The sequence below is a fragment of the Biomphalaria glabrata genome, chromosome 6 (genome assembly GCF_947242115.1).
Source record: "Biomphalaria glabrata chromosome 6, xgBioGlab47.1, whole genome shotgun sequence".
NCBI lineage: Eukaryota > Metazoa > Mollusca > Gastropoda > Planorbidae > Biomphalaria > Biomphalaria glabrata.
In genome coordinates, this window is record NC_074716.1 from 3001931 (window position 1) to 3015289 (window position 13359).

At 33.6% G+C, this 13359-nt stretch overlaps 1 protein-coding gene across 1 annotated transcript in view; it reads left to right on the forward strand.

Moving 5' to 3' along the window:
* Positions 1-13359, forward strand: part of LOC106067760 (trafficking protein particle complex subunit 10-like) — a 42624-nt gene that overhangs the window by 9734 nt on the left and 19531 nt on the right. The window contains exons 9-16 of the mRNA XM_056034078.1: positions 1316-1462; positions 1794-1908; positions 2820-2896; positions 3000-3091; positions 3229-3369; positions 3885-3988; positions 8750-8898; positions 10282-10431. Of these exons, the coding sequence (XP_055890053.1) occupies positions 1316-1462; positions 1794-1908; positions 2820-2896; positions 3000-3091; positions 3229-3369; positions 3885-3988; positions 8750-8898; positions 10282-10431 (975 nt within the window). The remainder of the gene's footprint in view (positions 1-1315; positions 1463-1793; positions 1909-2819; positions 2897-2999; positions 3092-3228; positions 3370-3884; positions 3989-8749; positions 8899-10281; positions 10432-13359) is intronic.

A 13359-nucleotide genomic window follows, 5' to 3' on the forward strand; every position in this document is an offset into this window, starting at 1 on the left:
TGTAGTTTCAGCACTATTTACCTATCTATAAGTGTTCTATCTTCTTCCTCTGCTTTCTTATTTTCGTGTTAGAGGGTTCATATATTTTATCCTATATCAGGGAAACTGTGCAGTGGTTTCCAGATCAAACAGCTCATATAGTTTTTCTTCTATTGGCTTTTTTTTTGGGACCAGTTTCTTGTTGGGGCCTCTTGTTAAAGTAAGCAGTCTTGGAGGACATGGCAAGGTTCTCTGACTTTCCATTAGAGCATATATTACCTAGTCCCAACATTCTTTTTTGTGTTGGTGGGAAGCATGGTCAAGAGGCTATGTGCGCTTGAACTTAGCTTGGCTTGGCTACCTATGAAGGGGCCTCAAGGTTCGACACCTGACTCGGGCGCCTAAAGGCAGCATGGAAAAACCTTCTCCAAGATTCCACCTCCCCCCACTGGTCCACAACTGAGATTGGACCAAAAGCGCTCTGAGCTTGCTATAAGCATGAAAGTAGCACTACATAATAGCCATAATTTATTTATTTATTTGGTGTAATATTGAAGTAACAGAAAATTGTTATTATAAAATTTCCTTGTAGTTCTAATGGTAGTTGATGTAAAAGTAAACTTGTTGGCCCACTGCAAAGTTTTGTATCAGTTTATCCAACACAAGAAAAAATTTTCATTTTCTAAATAGATATTGCATATATTAAATTATGCTTACTCTAAATTCTAAAAAAGAAAAAAAAACTGTTACTTAACTGTAGGATCACATATCACTATGTTTAATCTTAGAAAAAAATCATCGCTCGTATGGGCAGGGCTTAATCCATGAGGCAGAAGACCTACTTTGAAACCACCAGATTCAGATTTTAAAAAAGCTTGACCCTTCAGTAGTCTCTAAGGCAGCATCTGATCAATTTTCAGCATTAGCTCTAGGCCCTGACAGACACAGTGCCTCCACCAGATGACCTTGCTAGAACAATCTCACCCAGAACCCAGCACTTCCCCCTTCCCCCCCCCCCTTCCCCCCAGCAGAGCTCTGTACCACTCGAGCATAAGAGTCAACCAGGAAAAGTCAAAGTCTCTTGAGACATTAGCCCTTTTCAGATCACCCTGATAGCAAGAGGGTGAGCTTACATTGTACTGCAGTAACCAGGGAACAACATTGAATTTGAAGAAATAAAAATGAGGAGCAGGTTTACTAATTTTTGATGAATAAAAAAAAAACAATGGAGAAAAATTTTTGTGGGATACACTATTTAAATGAAATTAAAAAAAAAACAAAACTAAATTAAAAGTTTGAACAATAAAGTAAGACTGACTTTCTTCATTTCCTGAAGGTGGAAGCTCCTACTGGTGCTGTGGGTTGCTGGGGATTTCTGAGCTGCCTGGAGGTTCTCCGTGCTTGTAATGACAACAACACAACGCAGCTGGATGAGAAGTTTGCCCTGTACACTGCCAACCTCTGGGACTTTGCTCACAAAAAGGTACAAATTAAAAGTCTGTTCTGAATTTAAATTAAGATAAAAGCTTTTTTTTCTGATCATTCAACCATAACACTGAATTAATAAACTCCTTTATAAAAATATGTGAGTAAAACATAATTTAATTATCTTATTAACAAACATTTATGAATCTAGTTTAGGTGTTAGAATTCTTTGTGGGTGCTGTAATGTTTGTTTATAATATAAGTAATGAAAACACAGTTTGACTATAGTCAAGAGGTGTGTAATGTTGTAGAGTTCTGTTTATATGCATATGCATTTTATTTACAATAATGTTAGGTCAATAATGTTAATGTGCTGTGTTTCCCAATAGCTTCGTGAACTAGGTCAGATGTGTAGCTTGATGCCTGGTATGAGTCCTTCGTCACAACAGTTGAGCCTGGTGGTGGACCTGGTGGCTGGAATGGGCTTGTCCATGCAAAACCTTTGTAAGTTGTCGGCTTCATAATACTATAGTGTCTTGACAACACCGTCAGTTTGTTTTCATATTTTTTTACTGGGAGGGCCAGCAGACATCTGCTGAAAGTGTTTTCTTGTTCATGTGATGTTTGTTTGTAAAATGTTCTACATTTTTCAGATGTTCCTTCAGAGTTGAAGATAATTTACTTCCTAGTCCAAACCTCCCCCAGGACAACGGGGGATGGGAGCGGGCAGGGTTTGAACCAGGGACTATCGATAAGTCCGAATGACAGTCCAGCATGCAAACTGCATGACCAGTCAGCTATGTGATACATAGACTTCTAAAAAAAAATTAAACTATATCAAACTATAACATGTTCTACCTTTGTATACTGCTAATTAAATTTGACCCATATATTATTATTGTAATAAAAAATTTGATTAAAATCTAATACAAGCTTTGTTTCAGCTTTACCTTAAAGGCATTTATCAATAACAACTGTAAATTTGTTTTGAATAAAAGTTTGATTCTGTTATAGCCAATGCAGTCAATCGACATCATAGATATTATCTTAGAAATAGTTTCAGTATTTCATGTGGCTATCTAGACCTAGCTGTGACCTATATATTGTGCCATATCCCAGTGCAGACATAAAATAGTGCTTAATTACTCACCTATTTAAGAGTAGATTACTGGCTTAAACTGTTTTAATTGCGTCTCCCAGTGCAGGCATTAAATAGAGGTTAATTGCTAACTCATGTAAGAGTAGATTAATTGATCAAACTGTTTTAATTGCGCCTGGGCATTTAAGGATTGAGTCTTTATATTTTGCCACACCCAGTGCAGACATTAAATAGTGCTTAATTACTCACCTCTTTAAGAGTTGATTACTGTTTTAATTGCTTCTGGACATTTAAGGATTGAGCCTATTTATTTTAGCTCATTCTGGTCAGACCCCTGTTGACAAGCTTCGAGAATCTTTGTCTTCAACAGAGTCATTTAAAAAACACTATTTGGTGAGTAATTTGTGTGGTTGTTTTTTTAATAATCTATTATGAATAGTTGTTGTTTGTTTTAATCTTATAATAGAACATGTGTTAATTCCCCTTTAACTTGTAGGAATTGTGTGAGCAAGCCATGGGAACATACAAATATATTGGAAGATTTCGTTCAGCCAGAATGATAGGACTGGAGTTGGCAGATTTTTACATGTAATTTGTGTTTGAGTTTCCTACAAAATTCTTTGACTTACGTCTAGAGAAATGTTATGCATAGGGCATTATGTAGAATTTTAATTTTATTTTGATACATATTTCATGTTCAACTATTTGTTTTTTTTTCTTTGAAGGAAAATCAAAGATCCTACGAGGGCTGAAAATTTTTTGCTAGATTCTATCAAAATGTATCAACAGGAGAGTTGGCACCATTTGGCTGATGGAACAATGCTACAGTTGGCAGAGTGTCAAAAACTGTTGGAAGAGCCCGACAGGTAATATCTGCCAGCTGTTCCAAAGATATTGGACTTTAAAGTTTAATAATGTATACATGGGTCTATATGTTAAAAAAAATATTGTTGCCCTGAAATTTAGGATCTGTTATTAGTAATGTTTTTAAATGACTGAAACTTGAATCTATTGCAATGATCAGATTTTTTTTTTTAAGAAGTGCAACATTGCTATGTAAATCTTGTGTGTTGATTAACTCTTTCTCTCCGTAATTATTTATCATTTTGCTCATTTGTAATTCACTTCCCTGCTATGATTAAACTTCAATAACTTTGTAATCAAAAAATATTTTAGTTGGTATAGAGTTAAATGGAATACCATGCTATTTTATATCTATATATATAACACAAATTAATGTTTCTAAAACCAAAAAATAATTTAAAGTGGTCAAATCAACGATGGTGTCGTCGATCAGGAGAGAAAGAGTTAAAGCTGTTGATGTTGATAAAAGGATGGAGCAAGAGTTTGTAGTGCATCTATTTTTTTTATCTAATTGCAGGTATTTAAAAACATCTTGTCACATTGCCTGTAGTCCTAACTTGTCTTTAAATGACAGACATAGATATTTCCAGGAACTAATGCTTACACTTCAGAAAATTACAGGTAAATTAACTTTGTTACATGCCAGCGATGCAACACAATATATAGACTTTGGTTCTTGGAATTGTTGCTAAAAAATAATACATGTTAATACATGTCTATAAAATGCTACTTCTTCTTCTTCTTCTTCTAGCCAGCTTTATTGCTGTATGCTGTTTTCTTCGGTTGTTCAGCACTGCCGTACAGGGTGTTGGTTATGTTGGGCTGTAGTGGAAGTAGGGTCTGCCTAAGGTGGATTAGGGAGGGGCATTCAAAATAAAATGCTACAAATTAATACACTTTGATTCGTGTGATTAATTCTGAAAATAATACAACTTGATTCATGCATATGATGCTACCAATAAAAAAAATCTATGGTTTATATTTGGATGCTAAAAATTAATTCTCCATGATTCATTTTTTTGATATTACAAAGAAATACACCTTGGCATATGTCTTTGATGTTAAAACTTTCCTAATCGCTGATTCTTGTTAATTTATTCTTTGATGTTACAGATAGTTTATCTTACAATTGTCTGTCTTTCTTTTGGTTGCTTATTTTCACATTTTTCCAGCAACTACATTCAATGGCTGATACAAAGTTATTTAGTGAATTTACTTCATTAACTCTCTGGTCTTTAAGGTAGATACCGGAAATTCAAACCAGATGTCAACCTGATAATCTAATGCACTTCTTACATGGACTCTTTGTCCTTAATTTTTTTTTATAAAAGTATTTAATTATAATCTGTTATCATAGAGTACAAAGTACAAAGATGCATCATGGCACTGTGTACCGTGTGGGTTACCTCAGTTTACATCAGGACTGTTTGATTCCTTTGATGCAGACACTTCTAACCCATGCAACATCCTAAACACCATCCCAAACCAAACTCACCAACCACTAGCCAGATCCACTCCTGTTAAACCTAAATCTACTAAAATTAATACAACAGCCTCACTAAACAAACCTACTAAAGAAGTACCACCAAAATACCTTAAAACCTTAGTAATAAATTTTCAAAGCATTAGGAACAAAACAGCAGACTTAGAAATTTTATTAGAATGTGAGAAACCAGACATAATTGCAGGCACAGAAACTTGGCTACATCCTGAAATTTATAATGCAGAAATTTTCAATAGTAATTATGAAATTTTTAGAAAAGATAGGGCTGATAATCATGGAGGAGTTCTTTTAGCAATAAAAAACACTCTTATAGCAGAAGAAATTACCTTACCTAACTCAAAAAATATAGAATCAACATTTTGTACAATTAATACCACCTCAACATCCCTAATAATAGACCATTTACAGACCACCAAATTCTAGTTTAGAATACATGCAGGAACTATGTAATCAGATTACTACACTTAAAGAGACAAATAAAAATGCAGTTTTTTTGGATTATGGGTGATTTCAACCTACCTGATATAAATTGGAAAACACTAACCATAGATAAACACCAAAACCTTAAGGACATAAATGAGCTTTTCATAGAAACTTTACACAACCTAAGTTTAGATCAAATCATTAAAAAGCCAACTAGATTAAACAACACATTAGATCTCTTCTTAACCAACAGACCTGGATTAGTAGTTGATTATGATATTATCCCTGGTCTATCAGACCATGAGATCATAAAAATACACAGTCAGATAAAAGCAGTAGCCAATACAAAACCCAAAAGAAAAATCTTACTCTGGAATAAATGTAACCTAACACAACTACACCAAGCTGCATTAAACTTTCAACAAACATTCTTATTAGAAAAAGACATTAACCAACCAGTCGATGACCTCTGGAATTTCATTAAAAACCATTTTAAAAGCATTATAGAAAATCATATACCAACTAAATACACATCAAACAAAATAAATAAATGCTGGTTTAATAATAGACTAAAGAAGCTTTGTAAACAGAAGGAAAACCTATATAGAAAATTTAAAGAAACTAATGCAGAAAGAGTTTACAAAAAGTATATAAAAATTAAACACTTAACCCAAAAAGTAAGCAGACAGCTGCAGAGTGAATACATAAACAATGTAATATCTAAAGATAACAACAAAAACCTATGGTCATACATTAAGTCTAAGAAAATGGAAACAACAGGCGTAGCGCCATTAAAAGATGAACATAACATAATACATAATGATAATGAAACTAAAGCAAACATTCTAAACAAATACTTTGCATCAGCATTCTCAGCCCCAGGAGACAAAGACATATTACTGAATTTGAACCAAGTAGACAACATAGAAGATATAGTAGTACAAGAAAATGGAATTCAAAAACTATTAGCCAACACCAAACCAAATAAAGATTCTGGACCTGATGGTATTCCAGCTAGATTACTCAAAGAACTAAGTAATGAGCTAGCCCCAGTGTTCAAAATACTCTTTCAGGCTTCACTTAACCAGGGCAGAGTACCAAAGGACTGGAAAGAAGCTAATGTCACCCCCCTATTTAAAAAAGGAGAAAAATCTGACCCAGGAAACTACAGACCAGTATCACTTACCAGCATCACATGTAAAATCCTAGAACACATAATATGTAGCAACATCATAAACCACTTAGACAAACATAATGTCCTCACACCATACCAACATGGCTTTAGGAAATATAGATCATGTGAAACACAACTAATAGGACTAATTGATGATTTTTCAAAAGGTTTAGATAATAGTGAACAAATAGATGCTATCTTACTAGATTTTTCTAAGGCTTTTGACAAAGTTCACCACCATAGTTTGCTTAAAAAATTAAAATATTTCGGCATTAATGGTCCACTGCATCAGTGGATTAAAGACTTTCTGATAGGGAGAGAACAAACTGTAATAATAAATGGCTCTAAATCAACACTGATAACAGTAAACTCAGGTGTACCTCAAGGAACAGTCTTGGGTCCACTACTATTTTTAATTTACATAAATGATTTACCAAATTGCATTACTTCAAAAGTCAGATTATTTGCAGACAATTGCATAATATATAGAACAATAAAAACAACACAAGACACAGATATTTTACAAAGAGAATTAGATGAATTACAGAAATGGGAATCAAATTGGAGCATGTCTTTCCACCCAGAAAAATGTCAGTTGTTAAGAGTAACAAAAAAACTAAAACAAATTAATTCCACTTATCTTATTCATGGCAAACCAGTAACACAGACTAAAAACGCAAAATACCTAGGTGTTATAATAAATGAAAAACTGTCATGGAATCCACATATTGATGAAACTACAAAAAAATCAAACAAAGCATTAGGATTTATTAAAAGTTTAAAAAGAAATTTCTATAAATCAAATAAGAACATAAAACTAAAATGTTATTTAACCTTGGTTAGGCCAATAATAGAATATGCATCCTCTGTTTGGGACCCCTCAACTCAAGAAAACATTAAGAAACTAGAACAGACACAAAATAGAGCAGTGCGATTCATAACAAACGAATATTCACATTTGACTAGAGTAACACCTTTAGTAAAATCACTAAATTTAGAAAGCCTTCAGGACAGAAGGCTCAAAAGTAAAGTAGCAATTATACATAAAACACTGAACCATAATCTTCAAATACAAAAACAAAATTTAATAAAATACTCTGAAAGACACAAAGATAAAGGCACATTCCTCGTCCCATATGCTAGGACAAATTTGTACAAATACTCCTTCTTCCCTAGTGCTATTAGAGCATGGAATGGGTTGCCTGAGCTAGCCAGGAAGGCCGGTGACTTGGCAGAATTTAAGTCATTGGTTAATATGCATGACTAAATGCATGGCGCGTAGGACGTAATCATCTTCTTTTTTGAAGTAACGTCTGTATTATATAAGATAAGATAAGTACAGATAATTGTCAGCATATTCAGTATAGCTCTAATTTGAGAATACAGATAATTGTCAGCCTATTACATATAGTTCTAATCTGAGATAATTGTCAACCTATTCCTTATAGTTCTAATCTGAGATTATTGTCAGCCTATACCTTTTAGTTCTAATTTTTTAGATTACAGATAATTGTCAGCCTATTACATATAGCTCTAATCTGAGGGTACAGATTTTCTGTCTATTATATATAGTTGTGACTATATAGTGCTGACTAGATCCAAACTAAATAGAGCCCTCACAACTATCTATTATTTTAAAACCTTCAAAAATTGTTATTTCGATACTATTTTTAGCATCAAAAGCAAAAAAAAAAAATTTGTTTTACACTAATTTGACTTTTCATATTAAATTTCATTAGTAGATCTATCAAAAAAGAACAAATGTGAATTACACAAGCTGTAAAAAATTTTGCATTTTGACTACCTGTCCCCCCTTAACTACCTCACCCTATTGTCAATGTTAGTCAACAATCACAAAGAGGAGTGGCTCAACCAATGGGCATCAGGAAACACAGGCAGAGACATGTACAAAGAAATGACAGGACACACACCCCTGTTAAATTACCATCTGAACAAATAAATTCCACACAACTCCCCCTTTGCAGACACTGAGCCCACCCTTATGAAACCTTAAACCATATCCTCTTTGAATGCCCCTTCCTAATCCACCTTAGGCAGACCCTACTTCCACTACAGCCCAACATAACCAACACCCTGTACGGCAGCCCTGAACAACTGAAGAGAACAGCACACTATTTCTCCTTGGCACAGTCTGCAAAAGAGCTGACAGCTCAGCAGCAATAAAGCTGGCTAGAAGAAGAAGAAGAATAGTTCTGATCTGGTAATCGTAGAGTACAGATCATTGTCTGTCTATTACGAATAGTTTTCTGTTTTATTTCAGGCCACAGGACAGAGATGAGAGCATCCCAGGCTATATATTTGGAGGAGCTTCAGTTCTCCAGTTTGTCAGTCAACTTGAATGATGACTTAGCACTTGTGGTTGTACTCACCAGCAATTTCCCTGAACCCATCACCTTTGATAAAATACAAGTAAGTGTGAACCCATCACCTTTGATAAAATACAAGTAAGTGTGAACCCATCACCTTTGATAAAATACAAGTAAGTGTGAACCCATCACCTTTGATAAAATACAAGTAAGTGTGAACCCATCACCTTTGATAAAATACAAGTAAGCGTGAACCCATCACCTTTGATAAAAACAAGTAAGCATAAACTCATCACCTTTGATAAAAACAAGTAAGCATGAACTCATCACCTTTGATAAAATACAAGTAAGCGTGAACTCATCACCTTTGATAAAATACAAGTAAGCTTGAACCCATCACCTTTGATAAAATACAAGTAAGTGTGAACCCGTCGCCTTTGATAAAATACAAGTAAGTAGTCCTGTTTTTTTTTTGCTCTCTAGCATTTACTCTCACATGCTTCATGTTTATTTTTGGCCAAACTTTGTCAGAATGTTTATAAATAAAAGTGTAGTGCTTAATTGTTTTTTTTATTACTTTGATATGCTTTTCGACAGTGTTTATTTTATTTTATATCTTTTGGTGGACAATTTTATGTTACTAAAGTACCGTTATAATCTACCTTGTATCTAGTGAGCCAAATGTTTTCTACAAACATGTGGAAATGTCCCCTTCTCTTTTCACCATGTTCATTACCACATTTACAATATTCATTTCTCTTCTCACATTGTCTAATCAGAAATGTCCATTTCTTTCTTTACAATGCCCATAGCCATATTGGAAATGTCCATTTTTCTCTTCACCGTTACCATAGCCACATTTACAATATTCATTTCTCTTCTCACATTGTCTAATCAGAAATGTCCATTTCTTTCTTTACAATGCCCATAGCCATATTGGAAATGTCCATTTTTCTCTTCACCGTTACCATAGCCACATTTACAATATTCATTTCTCTTCTCACATTGTCTAATCAGAAATGTCCATTTCTTTCTTTACAATGCCCATAGCCATATTGGAAATGTCCATTTTTCTCTTCACCGTTACCATAGCCACATTTACAATATTCATTTCTCTTCTCACATTGTCTAATCAGAAATGTCCATTTCTTTCTTTACAATGCCCATAGCCATATTGGAAATGTCCATTTTTCTCTTCACCGTTACCATAGCCACATTTACAATATTTATTTCTCTTCTCACATTGTCTAATCAGAAATGTCCATTTCTTTCTTTACAATGCCCATAGCCATATTGGAAATGTCCATTTTTCTCTTCACCGTTACCATAGCCACATTTACAATATTCATTTCTCTTCTCACATTGTCTAATCAGAAATGTCCATTTCTTTCTTTACAATGCCCATAGCCATATTGGAAATGTCCATTTTTCTCTTCACCGTTACCATAGCCAGATTTCAAATGCCATCTTCTCTTGTCCTCACCAGGTGAACATTAAAAAGTGCAGTATCTCTGAGGCTCTAGAGTTTGTGGACAAACAACAACAGCAGCATCACCACCCCCAACAGAAACAAGTATCTCACCGGCGTCAACCTAGTGGCACCCACATCCTCGTGGATAAAATGTTAAACTTTCAGGTCAGTTTTGTCAACCAGGCCCTCCACCCATGAGCCCTGCACAATTAACACCAGTCTACTTATTTTAATCATTTTCATTCAGAACAATTAGTGACCTTTAGAATGTCATGACTTTTAGAATGTCATTTCTCTTGCTTTATAGCTGATATGTGACTTAATTTTGAATTTAATGTTTAAACTTGCTAATACAGCAGTCATTAACTTGTTTAATGCTATGTCTAGTAAAGTTCAAAGTTAAAAAAAACAAGATTACAAAGAGAGTTTGTGTTACACAAACTCAGAGGCGGCCCCCGTCGAAGTCGGATCCCTGTCGGATCTGCATATTCTCAAATAATATTCAAGAAGTGATTTAATTTTGATGTAAAATGTTTTACATGTTTCGGATGTTCCTTCAGAGTTGAAGATAATTACTTCCTAGTCCAAACCTCCCGCAGGACGACGGGGGATGGGAGCGGGCAGGGTTTGAACCCTCGACCATCCATAAATCTGAACGACAGTCTAGCGCGAAAACCGCACGACCAGGCAGCCATCCGATGGTCAAAAGTAATAATGTTTCAAAGATTCATTTGCCGTAAATTTAAATTAAATAAAATAGATTAGTTTTAGTATATTAAAACATTACAATATTGATCAAAACATTTGGAAATGAAAATCTACACTTTTTTTTTACACTTTAAGTTTAGAAATTGAAATTCTACATCTTAATCTAGTCTATTTTAGTCTAAACTAGATCTAGAAATTCTAGATATAGACTCTAAAATAATTTTAATTAGAATATAAATCCAGATCTAGATATACTGTAATAAAAATCTAGATCTAGTTTAAAAAATCTAGATTAGATCTAAATCAAGATATCATTCCTTTTTTAAACTCGAGTCACATAACGAGGCTTAATAAACATTACTATACCGAGTTCTTTTTTCATTTCATTTGAAGAATTAATTCCATATAACGTCAGAGGAAAAAAAAACCACTACGTCACACGGCCTAGCTTGACTAAAAAATCGCATTCATCGATACGAGCCATTTATCGAGTGTTCATTGACTTTGGTGCACCGAGTGCGTTCTTTAAGCATTTCATTTAAAGAATTCATTCCATATGACGTCAAAGGAAAAAAAAACACTACGTCACACGGCCTAGCTAGAATAAAAATCGCCTTCATCATTACGAGCCATTTATTGAGTGTTCATAGACATTGGTGCACCGAGTGCGTTCTTTAAGCATTTCATTTCAAGAATTCATTCCATATGACGTCAAAGGAAAAAAAAACACTACGTCACATGGCCTAGCTAGAATAAAAATCGCCTTCATCATTACGAGCCATTTATCGAGTGTTCATAGACATTGGTGCACCGAGTGTGTTCTTTTAGCATTTCTTTTAAAGAATTCATTCCATATGACGTCAAAGGAGAAAAAAACACTACGCCACTGCTTAGTTAGACTAAAATATGTTTTTATTAATACTAGCAATTTTTCGAGGGTTAATAAACATTGGTGCACCGAGTGCGTTCTTTTAACAATACATTTAAAGAGTCCATTCATATGACGTCAAAGAAAAAAAATTCCATTACCTCACAATAGGCTAGTACCGGTACCATAAAAAAATGTCTTTATTTACACGAGATATTTAACGAGGGTTCATAGACATTGGTGCACTGAGTTCTAATAGAATTTATTTAAAAAGGACCAAAGCCGCATTGTTTTTGCGTTTTGTCTGTCAGTCGGTCTGTTTGTCATCTTGATATAAAAAAAAACAACTAAAAGTTATTAAAAATTGATTAACCTTTATTCTACGTTCCAAAACATCGCAATAATTTTTAGGTATGAACACAATTGAAAAGTTTATATAATAGATTGTTCCGGATGTTTGTATTTTTAAAATTTGTTTAAAGATTAAAATACGGAACAATTTGATATTGATAACCAAATTATAGTGACGCATTGTCAAATAATATAAGTGTAATATTAGTAAATTATGCGATTTCAAACAATCATTAGGCATAATTCATGTTTTATAAAACAATATCCGGAACATTTTTACACTTAATGAAATATAAGTCAGTATAGAGATTTTGATTTAGCATTAATATGCTACTTACATAAAAAACGGAACAACATATTATTGATAATGTGTTTTTGCAATGTTTAAGCATGGAAATTGAATGTAATATAAATTAGAAGAGCAAACAAACATTTGTTGGGGTTGATTAGTTTTGCACACAAAAATCCGGAACAATCAATTTTTAGATACTTAAAACTATTGAGATGTTACGGGAGGAACATTAAAGTGTAAATCAGATTTTCAATAGCTTTTAGAGATCTAGTTTTTTTTAATCTAATCGTGACGGACAGACCGACCAACAGACAAAACGCACAAAAATAATCTTCTTTTATTCGGATGGGGGCACTAAAGAAAAAATAAATAAAATCTGATTTTTTAAAAAAGTTTAAGGAATTGGTTTAGCACCTGGTCATGTAGCGACGTTACGCTACTGCACGAAAATCGCTGCATAAAAAGTCCATTAAAAAAATGTGCGTGATATTTACATACAAAATGCATTATTAGCCTTTATAAACAAACAGAAATGTTTTCTTTTAATTTTAGCAGCTAGTTGACCAGAAAAAACATCTTTAACTATTATTTATATTTGTTGTAAACATTTCCTGTACATTTTAAAAATATATTTGACTTAGTGATACTGAAAATACACAAAAATTGACCATCTTTGTTAGCATATTGTAACATTGCCTCCCTTACATTTACGTAATTGTTTTAGAATTGGTGTATTTTTATGAAAAAATCGCTTGCATAATTAATTTTATAAATTAAACGGTTTGCTTTTAGAAAACCAAAAGTAGCCGTTGCACCTAAACTTTTCAAGCCGCATTTAATGATGAAATAATATTTTTCATATCTCTTCTAGTTT